Source organism: Lynx canadensis, chromosome C2 (genome assembly GCF_007474595.2).
Source record: "Lynx canadensis isolate LIC74 chromosome C2, mLynCan4.pri.v2, whole genome shotgun sequence".
Classification (NCBI taxonomy): domain Eukaryota; kingdom Metazoa; phylum Chordata; class Mammalia; order Carnivora; family Felidae; genus Lynx; species Lynx canadensis.
In genome coordinates, this window is record NC_044311.2 from 32,152,170 (window position 1) to 32,171,861 (window position 19,692).

The window sequence follows — 19,692 nt, forward strand, 5'->3', positions numbered from 1 at the left end:
TCGAAAGGAAGGCCTTGAAGCGTTCTCAGTGGCTATAAAAAATCCTGGGAATAAAAAGCATGTGGAGCACTAACAATGAAACAAAAATAAATTTTCTAAAAATAGTTTCTGGTATCATAATTTTATAAAAACAGCATGAAAATCAAGTATCTGGAAGCATACTTCAGGAAGCATTCTTCAGGAATTAGATTTAAAAAACAGTAACTCTATAAAGAGTCATTGTGTATCAAAATAATTAAAATTACATTTAAATTTATTTATAAATTATATGTAACATATAAATTAAGATTATATATAAAATTATATCTATATCAAGGTGGATTTTACTCTTCTATATCTGAGTGTAATTTATTTCATAGGTTCTCCTTTAAACCTATATGTAAGACAAATTAATCTCATTTCCCTGGTGAGTAATTACAATTTTCTGGGTACATTCTGATTCATCTTTAATTGGCTTCAAAATTACTCATAATATTTTAACTGAAATTTTCTCTGCCTGCTGACTTTTCTGCCAAGTAGTTAAATACAATAAGGAGTTCACTGTATAATGGAACCTTATTTTGATTCTTTTTATGAAAAATCATTCACAGTGCAAATAATTATCCCAAGTTACTAAGCTTAAAATTCTAAATACTCTTATATGGGGTTTTATTCTCTGCTGAAATAGAGCCAGTTATTGTTGTATCTTGAATACATAAAAAAAAAAGTTATCATTCATATACTATCATTCATGATCACTCTGTAGAGATTTCTTGGATGTCAATAAATCTGTTAATTTTCTGTCTTAAATGACTGATATAATTAACTTCATCATTTCATATGCTTAGAAGGAGGGTGACCATACTTCTGTATATTATCTAGCAATGTCTTAGGCTATGCTAGTTGCTGTGGGATAATTATTAATAACATTTTTGTCACTCTGAAAAGCCTCAGTTTCTATAGTAAGTTCTATGGTCACATTAGGAACCTGGACTTACCACATTCAAGTACTGATTGTCATACATCTAAAATATACAAGGTATTTTATCGTTGAAATCACTGAATGCTATAAAGGTTGTATTGGCTTTAAAATGTTACTTTCTGATACAAAAAGAAAAGAAAATTAACAACTAGTTTAGACCTATCTCTTAATCTCCATTATTTCACCTGTAATTCATGGAAGCTACTCCATGGACTATAAACTTCTTTTAATTCAGTATTTTAGAATTCTATTACTAAAATGTCACTCTTGTCATCCAGTAAAAAAAAAAGGAAAGCAGTAGGATAATCCTTCCAGTTAATCCTAGTTAATTGACTAGTTAACTCATTTATAAGTTAGACTCATTCTTTTTTAAAATTTTTTAAATGTTTATTTATTTTTAAGTGGGGGTCGAAGGGCAGAGAGAGAGGGGGACAAAGGATCTGAAGCAGGCTCTGCACTGACAGCAGAGTGCCCAATGCGGGGCTTGAACTCATGAACTGAACTGTGAGATCATGACCTGAAACAAAGTTGGACGCTAACTGACTGAGCCACCCAGGTGCCCCTAAGTTGGATTCATTCTATGTTATGACTTCTAGGGTCTCTTGCAACTCCACTTTATATAAGTCTATTACTAAAATATTACTAATTAATGTGTTGTAGTAAAACAAAGAATAATTCAGAGTAGGACACCATCAGAATCCCACCCTAAGAGTATGGCTTTAACAAGCATCCGGCTCCAGGTGTACACTAGTTTTATAGGGCAAGAAGGAAGATTTTAACAAACAATGTTTCTTATGAAACAGAGGAGGGCATAAAGAGCATATTATGATTATGAACCAACTAAAAAATAAATATGATTTGCAGTCGTTCTGCAACTGAAAAGAATGCCATAGAGGAGTGGGAAATATATTTTAATCTTCTTATAACATTTCAGTAAACAGCGGCAAACATAGGAATACAGTAATGCCACCTGAAAATAGAACAGTAATATACATTATAAATTACTGCTTTAATTAAAAAAATGAAACTATAGGGGCGCCTGGGTGGCGCAGTCGGTTAAGCGTCCGACTTCAGCCAGGTCACGATCTCGCGGTCCGTGAGTTCGAGCCCCGCGTCGGGCTCTGGGCTGATGGCTCGGAGCCTGGAGCCTGTTTCCGATTCTGTGTCTCCCTCTCTCTCTGCCCCTCCCCCGTTCATGCTCTGTCTCTCTCTGTCCCAAAAATAAATAAACATTGAAAAAAAAAATTTAATAAAAAAAAAAAAAATGAAACTATAAAACTAAGTACTTATACCTTTTAAAATATCAAAAAGTCCTTGAGCTTTCAGAGATTTGAAAATTTTTCCTTCAATTAATAATCAAGATCAGTTAGTCCAAATTATCATATATTCCTTAAACTTTTCAACAAATAGTTTAAATAGTATTTGCATAGGGGTGCCTGTGTGGCTCAGTTGGTTAAGTGTTCAACTCCTGACTTTGGCTCAGGTCATGATCTCATGGTTCCTGAGACTGAGCCCTGAGTCGGGCTCTGCATTGACAATGCAGAGCCTGCTTGAGATTCTCTCTCTCCCCCAACCTATAAATAAATAAACATTAAAAAAATATCATTTGCATATCTCATCCCTATCAATTTTTGAAACTATTGTTGTTATTAAAGTCAAATTTTCATACAGAACCTGATTTTCTGTAATACTTTTAATCATGCTCCTTTAAAACCTATATGGCTAAAGGTATAACTTGAAATGGCCTATCACAAGGGTGATATTTACTGAATATTTAGTGTTTTATCTTAAACCTTACAAGTATTTTGTATTTTACACCATTCTATATCTACACTTGCTTTGTTAAGAAAATGTTTTAAACCCTTACAACATAAAGTGAAGTCAGTCTCTGGACCAGAGGCATAAACAACATAAATATGCATCTAAAAATATTTAGAATATGCTACACCACATCCCAAAGCTACTGAACAGAACTGGTATGCTATTTAACAAGATCCCCATGTAATTTCTATATGTATTTAAAACACTATTCCAAAAACATCCTTTACTCGAATGTAACTCTCCAGACGTTTTGTTTCTTTATTCATTTTCTGTTCATTCCAATTTGCTTAAAAAATATCAGTAACTCTTCTGCCCTGTTTTGCCCTAACTCCACTCATTCCATTGACACAGTTCCTAATTCTCTCTGATCTCAATTTTCATATAAGCTGCCTGTTTGTCTATTTCTCATTCCTACAGTTTCTTCAGTACTTTCAAATTTGAATAAGAATCTTTGAAGTATCTTACCTTCCTGGACATTCGACACAAACCAAAAATATTTTTCCAAGTAAAATTCAGGGTCCAAGATTTCTAGATTTTCTCCATTTTAATTCTGTTCCCACTCATTTCTAAGACAAGTAGTTTATTCATTCAGGGACTCTCTTTAGGTTTAGTTTACCATTCCCTCAGTGTCATACTAGCAGTAGGAAATATAGTTCTAATACCAAAGAGCATTTTAGTGGGCAAACCAAAGTTCACTTGTGGAAGCAGATTCTGATTGACACTACATTATGAATGTTAATTACAAAATTATTTAAGGATAACTGACATCAAAATGTCACATGGAAATACTGCTAATGGAGATTATAATCTTTCAATTAAAACATTTAAATTCATATTTTTATTTGTCTTTAAAAAATGTAATTTTCAAACAAATTAGAACTAATTTACAACCTGACAATTTTCACAGGCTCTTTATATAATTTAAAAGCTACAGGCAGAAATTCAAGAAAAACAAAGAGGAACAACAAACAGGTATGCAGTACTATATTATAAAAGTTTAAAAACTGTTAGCCTCTATTCAGTGTTGACCCACACCTACATATGTACTCCTACAAAAGGCAGAATAGAGATTCTATAATCAGGAAATCCATGCAGGCAATTCTGGAAGAAACAGGCTTATTTTCATAGGATTGAAAAATAGCAATTAATTGCAATGAATTAAATGACAATTTTATTTAAAATTTAATCTAATACAAAAATAAAACAAAGAGCTATGTTAAAATTTACCTCACTTTCAAGAAAGAAAAGAACCAGCATTCTAATGAGGTTCCCATTTGGACTATTCCTTCCCCTCCTCTTTGCTAATGCTTCTTCTGCTTGTGGATCATGTCTGCTAAACAGCCTAGAAATAAGTAACAAAACAAAGAGTGTTACAAACCTGCATAGATATGCATTTTAGTCTTTTCCTTCACTGTGCAAATTATTTCAGTGTTAAAAAAACAAACTATCAGAGATCAGGTTACTGATTTATTTCAAACCATGTAACTGATATTTTTATAGGCTAAAAAATGGTTAGATCTAAAGAATTTTGTACAATTCAATCATATATACACTGTAAAAGGAAGCTTTTTAACTTACCGGTATTCAAGTATTTATGAAAAATATAAACTGTTTTATCCTATATGATACTAGAATATATAATTTTAAATAGTCCTATTTTCTTAAATATTAATTTCAGAGTCAAGTTATTAAAGAATTTAACCAAATGTTCTATCAACAATTATAAAAATTCACACTTGTAACAACTGTTTCTAGCATTCTTTTCAGCTCATTACCTAAAAACAGTACTAACTACAGAATAAAATGACATAAACTGGAAATTTTAAAAAATATCACTTAGTGACAAAACTTCTAAAATATGATGAAGATATGACTTGAAATTTTTCATTGGCTAATAAGATTTATTCTAAAAAAAACCTTAAGGACTGCTATAGGTGCCTTATTCCCAGGCATTGCTCCAGCTAAATGGGATATAACAGTGAACAAAGACAAACTTCCTATTCTCACTGAGCTCTCACTCTAATGGATAGAAATAAATAGTAGGTAAATATATGCTATCTCAGGTGTTATAAGGAAAAACAAAACAGTAGAAATAGTGATATAGTATATGATGGTTTAATTATGGAAATTACAGTGGGCCTTTCAGATGAGAGGCTAAATAATTGAATAAAGAGAATAATTTCATATAACATAAAAATAAACCAATCTCAAGCAGAAAATGAGTACAGAGAAATTGAGTTTTGGGGGAGAAGGGAAGGGGAAGCTATATGGCAGGGGGAAAAGATTAGAGCATTACTTTGAAGCTACATCAGCATAGCTATCAGACTGGTTTAAGAGAAAGTTCTGTTTGCTTGGGTGGCTTTCAGAGGAAAGAATAAATGGGAAAAAAATGAGGGTCCTTTATAACTAAAATGTACAAAATTAGATAATTATATCAGGTACTGAGGAATTAACCTAATTTTTCTAAAACTAAATTATAGACTTTTGATGACATTAAAGTACTCATTTCAGATATGTTTTACTAATTTATGGATGTATGGTTAACCTTGTGTATAAGCTTATAAACTAAGCTGCTAAACAGACTAAATGTGTATGTGCATGCATGCATATTTTCTTCTAAACTTAATCATAGAACTCCTGGGGCTATTCTACAGCTTACTTGTTAAGATTTTAAAGATCACAATATTAAATGATGGGAGAATGCTCAAAGACATCATTAAGAATCAAAAGTTCTCAAACTGTATCTCAAGGGCAAGGGCATAGAACAAGCTTATTGAGTGAACCTTCCATTTGAATAGGAATTGGCTTCATTTTCACAAAGAAATAAGAAACAACAAAGGCTTATTACACTTGTGGCTTTTAATGTAGAACATTCCAATTTTAAACTTTTTAGCAAGTATTTCAAACTTAGCAAAATACAATGTAGATAAAATAAGATATATCAAAGGGTCTTTCTGACACAAGTGCTGCCAGTTTATGGCCTCTATTCTGTAGAGAACCAACCAACCTCTATAATCTATTTTTTCACAGAAACTATAATAGCAATAAATTCTAAAAACACAAAGCTTTTTGAAAAGTAAAGTAGAGAACAGACGCTAATGAGAATATAACAATCCTGGAAAAGGAAGAAAAGTTAAGACTATAGTACACCCTTGATATTTGTGACAGACAACACCTCAAGATAAATATGGAAAGAGAACGGTTCTATTAGCCATAGATGTCACAGTCAGTGGCAAATTCAATATATTACTTTAAAAAAAGTCATGCTTGAAAAATCTGGACATTCTTCCTTACTTTCATTACCAGCATGTACTAGTAGCCAACTTCTGTCTTAAAGAAAGATTTTTCACATAGAAATAACTTTTCCCACTTTGAGAGGTACCAGTGAGTACACAACAGTTTGTTGCTGCAGCACTGAGATGCAGATGCTGAATGGAGGGCTAGGCCTGCTCATTATGAAAGTTAATCACGCATGCACAACAGATGCCTGGTGCATGATTTATATCTGTGCTTAGCATAGTCACAAATTACTACATGTAGTAGACTTTTGGGGTTCACCTGCCAATGATCAAAGTCACTAAGTTAAATCTATAAACGAAAAAACAAAAACAAAGTAAAACACACCCCCCTCCCAAATACGTTTATACTTTAAGAATGATTTACTAATAAATTATAGAACATACAGTAGGCCACCATCAAAATGTACTGCATAAGAACAATTATACTCATAAAATCTCATTAGCTCAAGCCTTTTCAGTAACAAGATAAAAGTTTTGCTTTTTAATTAAACCGCAACTGTATAGCTTTCAGAATCACTATAAATTACTGGTCAAAATAATCTTCACCCCCATAGAAAGAGTGAAAAAAAAACATGAAAAGTTGGAAGGCATTTTGAAGGTGATTTTAGATTACAAATGTTGAGAAGGTGATGAGAACTAAGAATTTTAAGAGAGGGGAAAAAAACCCTGGTGAAATGAAATATAAATTATAAACTTCATGTGGAGCTTTTATAAACTTCATGCACTTCCCCAATCTCCACTCACACCTCTAGCTGAGAACCATCCTTTTAGATTTCAGGGAAAAGGAGTATGTCACAAGGGACATCATTCTTATGCGGATCTGATTCGTGATATGCACATAAGGTTGTAAGAAAATTATAGTCCCCAGAATTTGAAGTGGCCACTTGTAGCACTGTTTTTAGTCACTATTACTTTCTTCCACTAACTCTAAAACAACAACAAAACAAAATGCAAAATTAGAAACTGTTTTCAAAGATCATTAACTCACTTTTTGTGAAGGAATTCTCCAGCTGCCACAGCAACAGGGCGATGTGCTGAGTACACCAAGTGGTAAACATTTTCACAGTCTTCATTGGAAAGAGCTTCTTCACTTCCACTGAAAAATTCAGAAAGCAACATCTGAGCCAAAATAAATGTTTACTTTCAGTTCTATCTCTATTTAAATTTTGTAAAGTTCATAAAAGCTCAAGGCATACTGACTTTATTTTTGTCTCTTTTAATCTTACTTTGAAAGTATATTTCTCTTTCATTATAAAATATACCTAATCATCATTATGTAAAATTCAGAAAATACAGATAAAATAAGAAAATAAAATGTCCACGTTTCTTTCCACACATAGACACCCATGGTACGTACACCTTGGGATATAGCACCCCAAATTAGCTAAATTTCTTTAAATGTGCCTAACATTTTTGTTGACAGGCACTAGGAATATATCTGTACATTTCACAGTTAAATTATTATTATAGTAGGTAACTCTTCTTTCCAGAACTGTCTTTCTTTTTTTTCTTACTTCCTTGCTCCCTCTCTCTTTCTTTTTAAGTAATAAGCTCTACGTTCAATATGGGGCCTGAACTAACGAACTCAAGATCAAGAGTTACATGATCCACTGACTGAACCAGCCAGGTGTCCCAGAAAAATGTCCATTTTAAATTATATTTTATCACTATATTTACAATACCACTTTGTCTTCTTTCTATATAAAGTGGATTCAGTAGTCAAAACCATTCCTTCACTTACACAAATTCCTCATCTTTCTATTCATGTATTCTTAAAGTAGGAGCCATTTCAGCAATGTGTTTTTAATTTTTTTTCCAAAAAAGGAACATCCATTTCCTGACTATTAACATGTTTAAAAAGGTCTGATACAATTAAAGATGAACAATGAATAAAGTACAGAATTCTCAGGCTGTACAGGTACTTGACAAGATGTAGGGGTATAAGTTCATTCCTCAGAATTCAATCCTAGATATGCCTCAGAAGAGGAAGTTGAAGGAACTGTCAAAAAACCAGAAAATCAGAGTAACCTTTGCAGCAAAAGGTAGTTGCATCACAGTATAAGAGGCTGTAGTTCTGAATGAAAAAGGGCTGCGTATCAAGGATGGCAAACAGGTTAGAGCATTTTTTTTTTTAAAGTATATTTTTCCCCCTCTCATCAATGCCTGTTCTAATTCCACTGTGAAGCAAAAACAGTAGCCAAATATAGCATGAGAGGGTTACAATAGGGTTATGTTGGAACCAAGAGGCACTGAAAAATTAACAGTATGTTTAGGCAGACTGGCTAGCCCATGACCTAAACGTCCCTGTATTTCCCTTCCATACTCTGAGAGTCATGAGATTACCACTGAAGGAGACAGTTTTAACACTGTCAAGGAGAAGTTACAAATTATAACCAGAGGTTTTCTGTCTTGAAGCAGAAATGTTTTGCCCATGTCCAACTCATACCCCTAAATTATGAGGAGAGGTACAAGGCTAAGGCCTAAGTTTTATTCCTTCCCCCAATTATATGATGACATCAGCTAAATTAGCTAATACCTTTACGAGAAAGTTAAACTCACAGGAAACAAAATTTAATGAGATAACTCAGGAACCCAAATTTATAAGTGAAAAGAAAATAATCTATACCCAAAGAAGGAAAATTAACAGATAGAAAAAGAATTTAAAGGAGATATAACAGGATTACATGTGACTTTACATGTTATTTTGATAGAGATCCCATAAGCCAAGAGAAATAAGGCCAGATCATTTCATACAAACGCTGTCAAAGACTAGAAAGCTGGTTTTGTGATCCTCAGCTCATTACTCACAAAAATAATATACAAATAGAAATCAGGGGATTGAGCAATACAATGGATAGAGAGTATTTCTTTCAAGAGAAAATGTCAGAGTATTGTGTAATTCCAAAACCTCCCCCAGAGAAATTAGAGCCAAAGTTTCAGAGAACCACTATAAAAATTTTATAAACATCCCTTACAATTGTGAGGAGGTTTAAGGAAATGGTACCAGGTGTAGAACTTAAAAAAGTGTAAATGTGAAAAGCTGACTGGAGCAACACATGGTAGTAAATTAAGATGAGAAGGGGTAAAAGGGGACCATTCATAAATGGCTGTGTTACCTGTAGGCTGGATACGGAATACTTAAAGGGAGCCAGTCTGAATAGTTTTAAAAGACTTTGCACAACAAGACTACCTATAGGGCAAGCAACTCCAACAGAGGAAATATGAAAGTCAGGGGCTGAGACTCAAAAGTAAATAGCCAGAGGAGGTACCATCTACTCGGGAAATTGAAGTCACAAATACCTAGAGTGGGGAGAGATCTCTGAGGAATCCCTAAAAGGACCAATGTACCTAATGAATCAGGATATCTGATAGAGCTGGAGGGCCATAACTGTACCTTTTAAAGAAGGTTGTACCCAAATCTCCTCCAATGAAAATGGAGAAAAGAACCTTAAAACTAGACTTTTGAAACCAGCCAAACCATTTTCTGAAGTGTGAAGAAAGTAGGATTTTTTAGCCAACAAGGTCTCAGATGATTTGAAACATTCTTCAAGAAATAAACCAGCAGGAGAAATAATCTTGGAGAAGTCTACGAAATAATTACTCTTCCACAGAAACAAAGGAGGAAGAAATATCAAAGAGAAGTTTACTCTTGTCTAAATGAGCAAGTATTGAAATTAGATAAAGGACACACAAGGATGGATGGACACACACACACACACACACACACACACACCCTTAACAATACATATCTTAAACTCCAGATAATTCCAACAAAACAGACAGGTGAATGTCAAGTATTTTTTTATTTGAGGGAAAGATACTGGTAAGTTTGTGAAATTTACAAGGAAACAATAACTAGGGTGTCAAATATTTTAAAATAGACTTGAAAAGGAAAAAAGTTCAAAGATATAGGTAATTTAAATAAATTCAAAGTAATGAATATAAATACATAACTGTACACGCAGTTAGTTGTTTTTAAAACATATTTAGAAAATACAGAAAAATGACCAAACCACTCAGAACACATTCTCAGATAATAGAATAAAATAAAAAAGGACAACTTAAGACAATCTGATTTGGAAGGAACAGAAACCTACCACTGAATAATCCATAATTAAATCAGTAATCATAAAAATAATCAAAATATTTTTCACTAAATGTATATACAAACACTTTATGTCCAATTTTTTTGAAAAGTAGTAAAAGAGTACTTAAAAGCGTATTTATTACTTTAAGTATAATTACTAGAAAACATGAAACAAATGACTTAAAGAAGCTAGTTCATTAAGAAGAAGGTAAGATAGGGGTGCCTGGGAACTCAGGCAGTTAAGCATCTGACTCTTGATTTTGGCTAAGGTCATGATCCAATGGTCATGATATTGAGCTCTGTGTTAGGCTCTGTACTGAGCATGGAACCTGCTTAAGATTCTCTCTCCTTCTGGCCCCTCCCCTGCTCAAGTTCTCGGTCTCTCAAAAACAAAAATAGTAAGACAGACATGACTGATCAACAAAAAGAGGATACAAATAAAATAGATGAAAAAAAGAAATAGCACAGTTTTATGAAGTAATAAAAATATCAACTGTAATATTTAAAAACTGTGATGAAACTGATATATAAAAAATGTTTCTAAAAGCCAAAATTAGAACAATAAGAAATAAAAGTTAATTTAGACAGATAACCAATGAAGAAGTAAAAATGGGAATCAAAGACTTTTTTTCCTCAAATTCAAAAGTAACATGGCCTTGATAAGAGTATACTCTCAAAATTGCAAGGAAGTATTAATCTGTCACAGAACATTTGTTTCAGAAAGGGAAGGCAAGAAATTACTGAAGATAATGTTACAAAGAGGATAAAACCTAGATTTCAAAATTGGATAAAGGACAAAAAAATTCTGTCAAATTTAGACATAAACACAGATGTGAAAATCCCAAGATATTAAATATGACACTGTATTCAAGCAAAGCACAATAAAACCAAATATATTCTGTTCAAATATGATTTATTCTAGAAATGCCAAGGTGATTTACCACCAAATTATTAATTTCATTCAGTCTCATCAATACATGAAAGGAACCGAGGAGTAAGCTGGGAAGATGGCGGTGTAGGAGGACGCTGGGCTTACCGCGCGTCCTGCTGATCACTTAGATTCCACCTACACCTGCCTAAATAACCCAGAAAACCGCCAGAGGATTAGCAGAACGGAGTCACCAGACCCAAGCGCAGACGAGAGGCCCACGGAAGAGGGTAGGAAGGGCGGCGAGGCGGTGCGCGCTCCACGGACTGGCGGGAGGGAGCCGGGGCGGAGGGGCGGCTCGCCAGCCAAGCAGAGCCCCCGAGTCCGGCTTGCAAAAGCGGAGGGGCCTGATGGACTGTGTTCCGACAGCAAGCACGACTTAGCGTCTGGGAGGTCATAAGTTAACAGCTCTGCTCGGAAAGCGGGAAGGCTGGAGGACAAAGGGAGGGTGAGCTGCGGAGCCCCCGGACGACAGAGCTCAGTTTGGCGGGGAACAAAGGCGCTCGCCAGCGCCATCTCCCCCGCCCATCCCCCAGCCAAAATCCCAAAGGGAACCGGTTCCGGCCAGGGAAATTGCTCGCTCCGCGCAAACACCCAACTCTGTGCTTCTGCGGAGCCAAACCTCCGGCAGCGGATCTGACTCCCTCCAGCTGCCACAGGGCCCCTCCTGAAGTGGATCACCTAAGGAGAAGCGAGCTAAGCCTGCCCCCCCTCCCGCCGTGCACCTTGCCTTCCCACCCCAGCTAATACCCCAGATCCCCAGCATCACAAGCCTGGCAGTGTGCAAGTAGCCCAGACGGGCCACACCACCCCACAGTGAATCCCGCCCCTAGGAGAGGGGCAGAGAAGGCACACACCAGTCTGACTGTGGCCCCAGCGGTGGGCTGGGGGCAGACATCAGGACGGACTCCGGCCCCGCCCACCATCTCCAGTTATACACCACAGCACAGGGGAAGTGCCCTGCAGGTCCTCACCACACCAGGGACTATCCAAAATGACCAAGCGGAAGAATTCCCCTCAGAAGAATCTCCAGGAAATAACAACAGCTAATGAGCTGATCAAAAAGGATTTAAATAATATAACAGAAAGTGAATTTAGAATAATAGTCATAAAATTAATCGCTGGGCTGGAAAACAGTATACAGGACAGCAGAGAATCTCTTGCTACAGAGATCAAGGGACTAAGGAACAGTCACGAGGAGCTGAAAAACGCTTTAAAGGAAATGCAAAACAAAATTCAAACCACCACGTCTCGGATGGAAGAGGCAGAGGAGAGAATACGTGAACTAGAAGATAAAGTTATGGAAAAAGAGGAAGCTGAGAAAAAGAGAGATAAAAAAATCCAGGAGTATGAGGGGAAAATTAGAGAACTAAGTGATACACTAAAAAGAAATAATATACGCATAATTGGTATCCCAGAGGAGGAAGAGAGAGGGAAAGGTGCTGAAGGGGTACTTGAAGAAATTATAGCTGAGAACTTCCCTGAACTGGGGAAGGAAAAAGGCATTGAAATCCAAGAGGCACAGAGAACTCCCTTCAGACGTAACTTGAATCGATCTTCTGCACGACATATCATAGTGAAACTGGCAAAATACAAGGATAAAGAGAAAATTCTGAAAGCAGCAAGGGGTAAACGTGCCCTCACATATAAAGGGAGACCTATAAGACTCGTGACTGATCTCTCTTTTGAAACTTGGCAGGCCAGAAAGAATTGGCACGAGATTTTCAGGGTGCTAGACAGCAAAAATATGCAGCCGAGAATCCTTTATCCAGCAAGTCTGTCATTTAGAATAGAAGGAGAGATAAAGGTCTTCCCAAACAAACAAAAACTGAAGGAATTTGTCACCACTAAACCAGCCCTACAAGAGATCCTAAGGGGGACCCTGTGAGACAAAGTACCAGAGACATCACTACAAGCATAAAACATACAGACATCACAATGACTCTAAACCCGTATCTTTCTATAATAACACTGAATGTAAACGGATTAAATGCGCCAACCAAAAGACATAGGGTATCAGAATGGATAAAAAAACAAGACCCATCTATTTGCTGTCTACAAGAGACTCATTTTAGACCTGAGGACACCTTTAGATTCAGAGTGAGGGGATGGAGAACTATTTATCATGCTACTGGAAGCCAAAAGAAAGCTGGAGTAGCCATACTTATATCAGACAAACTAGACTTTAAATTAAAGGCTGTAACAAGAGATGAAGAAGGACATTATATAATAGTTACAGGGTCTATCCATCAGGAAGAGCTAACAATTATAAATGTCTATGCGCCGAATACCGGAGCCCCCAAATATATAAAACAATTACTCATAAACAGAAGCAACCTTATTGATAAGAATGTGGTAATTGCTGGGGACTTTAACACCCCACTTACAGAAATGGACAGATCATCTAGACACACGGTCAACAAAGAAACAAGGGCCCTGAATGAGACATTGGATCAGATGGACTTGACAGATATATTTAGAACTCTGCATCCCAAAGCAACAGAATATACTTTCTTCTCGAGTGCACATGGAACATTCTCCAAGATAGATCATATACTGGGTCACAAAACAGCCCTTCATAAGTTTACAAGAATTGAAATTATACCATGCATACTTTCAGACCACAATGCCATGAAGCTTGAAATCAACCACAGGAAAAAGTCTGGAAAACCTCCAAAAGCATGGAGGTTAAAGAACACCCTACTAACGAATGAGTGGGTCAACCAGGCAATTAGAGAAGAAATTAAAAAATATATGGAAACAAACGAAAATGAAAATACAACAATCCAAACGCTTTGGGACGCAGCGAAGGCAGTCCTGAGAGGAAAAGACATTGCAGTCCAGGCCTATCTCAAGAAACAAGAAAAATCCCAAATACAAAATCTAACAGCACACCTAAAGGAAATAGAAGCAGAACAGCAAAGGCAGCCTAAACCCAGCAGAAGAGAAATAATAAAGATCAGAGCAGAAATAAACAATATAGAATCTAAAAAAACTGTAGAGCAGATCAACGAAACCAAGAGTTGGTTTTTTGAAAAAATAAACAAAATTGACAAACCTCTAGCCAGGCTTCTCAAAAAGAAAAGGGAGATGACCCAAATAGATAAAATCATGAATGAAAATGGAATTATGACAACCAATCCCTCAGAGATACAAACAATTATCAGGGAATACTATGAAAAATTATATGCCAACAAATTGGACAACCTGGAAGAAATGGACAAATTCCTGAACACCCACACTCTTCCAAAACTCAATCAGGAGGAAATAGAAAGCTTGAACAGACCCATAACCAGCGAAGAAATTGAATCGGTTATCAAAAATCTCCCAACAAATAAGAGTCCAGGACCAGATGGCTTCCCAGGGGAGTTCTACCAGACGTTTAAAGCAGAGATAATACCTATCCTTCTCAAGCTATTCCAAGAAATAGAAAGGGAAGGAAAACTTCCAGACTCATTCTATGAAGCCAGTATTACTTTGATTCCTAAACCAGACAGAGACCCAGTAAAAAAAGAGAACTACAGGCCAATATCCCTGATGAATATGGATGCAAAAATTCTCAATAAGATACTAGCAAATCGAATTCAACAGCATATAAAAAGAATTATTCACCATGATCAAGTGGGATTCATTCCTGGGATGCAGGGCTGGTTCAACATTCGCAAATCAATCAACGTGATACATCACATTAACAAAAAAAAAGAGAAGAACCATATGATCCTGTCAATCGATGCAGAAAAGGCCTTTGACAAAATCCAGCACCCTTTCTTAATAAAAACCCTTGAGAAAGTCGGGATAGAAGGAACATACTTAAAGATCATAAAAGCCATTTATGAAAAGCCCACAGCTAACATCATCCTCAACGGGGAAAAACTGAGAGCTTTTTCCCTGAGATCAGGAACACGACAGGGATGCCCACTCTCACCGCTGTTGTTTAACATAGTGCTGGAAGTTCTAGCATCAGCAATCAGACAACAAAAGGAAATCAAAGGCATCAAAATTGGCAAAGATGAAGTCAAGCTTTCGCTTTTTGCAGACGACATGATATTATACATGGAAAATCCGATAGACTCCACCAAAAGTCTGCTAGAACTGATACATGAATTCAGCAAAGTTGCAGGATACAAAATCAATGTACAGAAATCAGTTGCATTCTTATACACTAACAATGAAGCAACAGAAAGACAAATAAAGAAAATGATCCCATTCACAATTGCACCAAGAAGCATAAAATACCTAGGAATAAATGTAACCAAAGATGTAAAGGATCTGTATGCTGAAAACTATAGAAAGCTTATGAAGGTAATTGAAGAAGATTTAAAGAAATGGAAAGACATTCCCTGCTCATGGATTGGAAAAATAAATATTGTCAAAATGTCAATACTACCCAAAGCTATCTACACATTCAATGCAATCCCAATCAAAATTGCACCAGCATTCTTCTCGAAATTAGAACAAGCAATCCTAAAATTCATATGGAACCACAAAAGGCCCCGAATAGCCAAAGGAATTTTGAAGAAGAAGACCAAAGCAGGAGGCATCACAATCCCAGACTTTAGCCTCTACTACAAAGCTGTCATCATCAAGACAGCATGGTATTGGCACAAAAACAGACACACAGACCAATGGAATAGAATAGAAACCCCAGAACTAGACCCACAAATGTACGGCCAACTCATCTTTGACAAAGCAGGAAAGAACATCCAATGGAAAAAAGACAGCCTCTTTAACAAATGGTGCTGGGAGAACTGGACAGCAACATGCAGAAGGTTGAAACTAGACCACTTTCTCACACCATTTACAAAAATAAACTCAAAATGGATAAAGGACCTAAATGTGAGACAGGAAACCATCAGAACCTTAGAGGAGAAAGCAGGAAAAGACCTCTCTGACCTCAGCCGTAGCAATCTCTTACTCGACACATCCCCAAAGGCAAGGGAATTAAAAGCAAAAGTGAATTACTGGGACCTTATGAAGATAAAAAGCTTCTGCACAGCAAAGGAAACAACCAACAAAACTAAAAGGCAACCAACGGAATGGGAAAAGATATTTGCAAATGACATATCGGACAAAGGGCTAGTATCCAAAATCTATAAAGAGCTCACCAAACTCCATACCCGAAAAACAAATAACCCAGTGAAGAAATGGGCAGAAAACATGAATAGACACTTCTCTAAAGAAGACATCCAGATGGCCAATAGGCACATGAAAAGATGTTCAGCGTCGCTCCTTATCAGGGAAATACAAATCAAAACCACACTCAGGTATCACCTCACGCCAGTCAGAGTGGCCAAAATGAACCAATCAGGAGACTATAGATGCTGGAGAGGATGTGGAGAAACGGGAACCCTCTTGCACTGTTGGTGGGAATGCAAATTGGTGCAGCCGCTCTGGAAAGCAGTGTGGAGGTTCCTCAGAAAATTAAAAATAGACCTACCCTATGACCCAGCAATAGCACTGCTAGGAATTTATCCAAGGGATACAGGAGTACTGATGCATAGGGGCACTTGTACCCCAATGTTCATAGCAGCACTCTCAACAATAGCCAAATTATGGAAAGAGCCTAAATGTCCATCAACTGATGAATGGATAAAGAAATTGTGGTATATATACACAATGGAGTACTATGTGGCAATGAGAAAAAATGAAATATGGCCCTTTGTAGCAACGTGGATGGAACTGGAGAGTGTAATGCTAAGTGAAATAAGCCATACAGAGAAAGACAGATACCATATGGTTTCACTCTTATGTGGATCCTAAGAAACTTAACAGGAACCCATGGGGGAGGGTAGGGAAAAAAAAAAAAAAAAGAGGTTAGAGTGGGAGAGAGCCAAAGCATAAGAGACTGTTAAAAACTGAGAACAAACTGAGGGTTGATGGGGGGTGGGAGGGAGGGGAGGGTGGGTGATGGGTATTGAGGAGGGCACCTTTTGGGATGAGCACTGGGTGTTGTATGGAAACCAATTTGTCATAAATTTCATATAAAAAAAATACATGAAAGGAACCTCCCAGAAAACTTATAATACAAAGGGATTTCTATCATATATCAAAAACCTATCTTAGAAATCACAGCAACAAGAACTTTAGATGCCATCCTAGAACAAGAACAAAAAGATTCACTCTCAGTGATACATTACAGTGCTCAAAGTCCTGCCTAATGCAATTAGCACGAGAATGAAGCCAAAGTTTTAAGGGGAGGAAATGAGACAAAACTGAAATTGTTTGCAGGTGATATATAATCATCTACATAGTAACTCTAAAGAATCGACAATTCATCAGAATACATGAGAGTTCTAACAGGTTGCACGTATAAGACTAACATAAAAATTAAACATTTCTGTGTCTCAGCAATAATCAGGTAGAAAATATCATTAACACTAAATACTAATCATATAACAACAAAACCATAAAATATTTCAGAATTGACCTAAGAAATACTTTTATGAAAAAATTAAACCTTATGTAGAATATCTAATGAGATTTGAATAGAGAAATGCATCATTTTAATGCATAAATGACACAAAATTGTAAAAAACTGAATTCTCTCCTAAATCTATCATAAAATTCAATGTGTTAGCCAGCCCTTTTCCTCAACCACAGACCTCAATAGTTAAAACCAAAAACAGACAAAACAGCTTAACTCTCACCAAACATGTTCTAACCAAACCCATTGTGATGATTTCCTATCACAGCTTCTTGAGGCACCACTGCTAAAGGTGTTTTGCAATGAATGGAACATCCTTACTGCCAGACCAGAAAAGCCCTGATAGTAACAGAATGCCTGGGAAGACCACACCCCACACATCCCTTCCCTGTCCATGATGGTGGGCTGAACACATACTGATCCTCGTCCACGATGATGCGCTATTTGCCTGCTCTCTTGTACGTACCCCCCCAGAGCCTCTCCCTATAAAACTCTAGGTGTCCATCTTGATGATGGAGAAGTCAGTTGGTAAGACCTGAGCTTGCCATGTCCCTCGGCTGCCAGCACCCCGAATAAACTTCTCCCTTTCTCTTTTCCAAGCCCTCATCTCTTGAGTACTGGCTTCTCTTACAATGAGTTTCTCTGAGTTCGTTTGGCAACAGTGTTGGCAAATCTAGACAGGAGCTATGCTTTCGATTTGTCCAGTTGCTTCATTATTCCTCGGGAAGAAGTATGACTGCAGCAGAACACTAAGGTTTACTCATTTGGCTTCCCGAGTGAGCAGTTAGGAATGAAAGATTGTTCGGTAACAAATGCAGTTCTAATATTTAAAAAAAAAATTTTTTTTAACATTTATTCATTTTTGAGACAGAGTGTGAGTGGGGCAGGGGCAGAGAGAGGGAGACACAAAACCTGAAGCAGGTTCCAGGCTCTGAGCTATCAGCACAGAGCCTAACGTGGGGCTTGAACCCATGGACCGCAAGATTGTCATGACCTGAGCCGAAGTCAGATACTTAACCAACCGAGCCACCCAGGCACCCCAAATGCAATTCTAATATTTAAAATGCCGAAGTTTTTGAGGAATTACACAAATGTACTTAAAAAAATCATACAGAAGAAAAATAATCCACAGGTAGCTAGTGGTTTTAAAAAGAAAGGCAAAGAAAAAGGAATCAACCAAAAAGGGGAGGTCTTGCTTATAACATATATCATAAAGCTACAATGATAAAGAATATGGTACTAGAGCATAAAGGGGTAAAAAAGATCAAAACAGTAGACATGGTACAGATGGTACATGGTGTATGATAGAAACAATGTAACAAACTGGGAGAAGGATTTGTAATGATTTTGCTAAGACATGCATTCTCTCACATGCATTCTTCCCAGTTTTTAGTCAAAGCTCTATAGATTAAAAACTACTGCTATTAAAAAAATCTCTATCATACGAATGACACAATTTAAATAGCTTATTTCCCTTCCCCTACTTCTATACCATTCCAAAGAAGCCTATTTGAAAAACCTATCCCTTTGGATACCTTCTCTTTCTTGCTCTCTTTTTAAAAATAGAAAGGTATTTACTTTGCTGATATTTCCTCTGGACTGCAAAAGAAAACTTTTACATTGAAGAAACAAACAAAGTCAAAATAAAAAACAAAAAGAGAGAAAAACAGAAAACATTTCCTTAAAATGTAAAAGTAGAATCTAATGTGATAACAATATATATTAGGGTTATGTATGTGAAGTACATCAATAAAGCTGGGAAAAAGACATTAAAATATCAAGATTAAATTATTAACAAATATACTTACTGAAGTATCAGAGTAACCAATCGAATAGCTTCCACAGCAACATCATATTCCTTATCAAGTGTCATTGATACAATGCGATCCTGAAAAAAAAGTTAAAAATCAAATGAAACATGAGCAGAAAATAAATTGGGACTGACCCAAGAGAATATCTTTGGGAAGTATATGCAAGATTAATGGCAGATTAAATAGAAAGCTTTACTCTTAAAACCATATTATCATAGTCTTACACATATAAAGGAGGTGGTTAGTATAAATGTTCATAATCTAAAATCTGTCTCATCAACTGGCATTCCCTAACACCGAGACTAGTAACACTTCATGTACAAAATTAATATAATTATAAAAAGTTGTATATAAAGAAAAT

At 36.3% G+C, this 19,692-nt stretch overlaps 1 protein-coding gene across 1 annotated transcript in view; it reads right to left on the reverse strand.

Moving 5' to 3' along the window:
- STAG1 (stromal antigen 1) overlaps positions 1–19,692 on the reverse strand; it is a 402,316-nt gene that overhangs the window by 89,513 nt on the left and 293,111 nt on the right. Inside the window, exons 12-14 of the mRNA XM_030330452.2 lie at positions 19,329–19,408; positions 7,070–7,177; positions 4,010–4,124 (exon numbers count right to left, since the gene is read on the reverse strand). Coding sequence (XP_030186312.1) covers positions 4,010–4,124; positions 7,070–7,177; positions 19,329–19,408 — 303 coding nt within the window. The remainder of the gene's footprint in view (positions 1–4,009; positions 4,125–7,069; positions 7,178–19,328; positions 19,409–19,692) is intronic.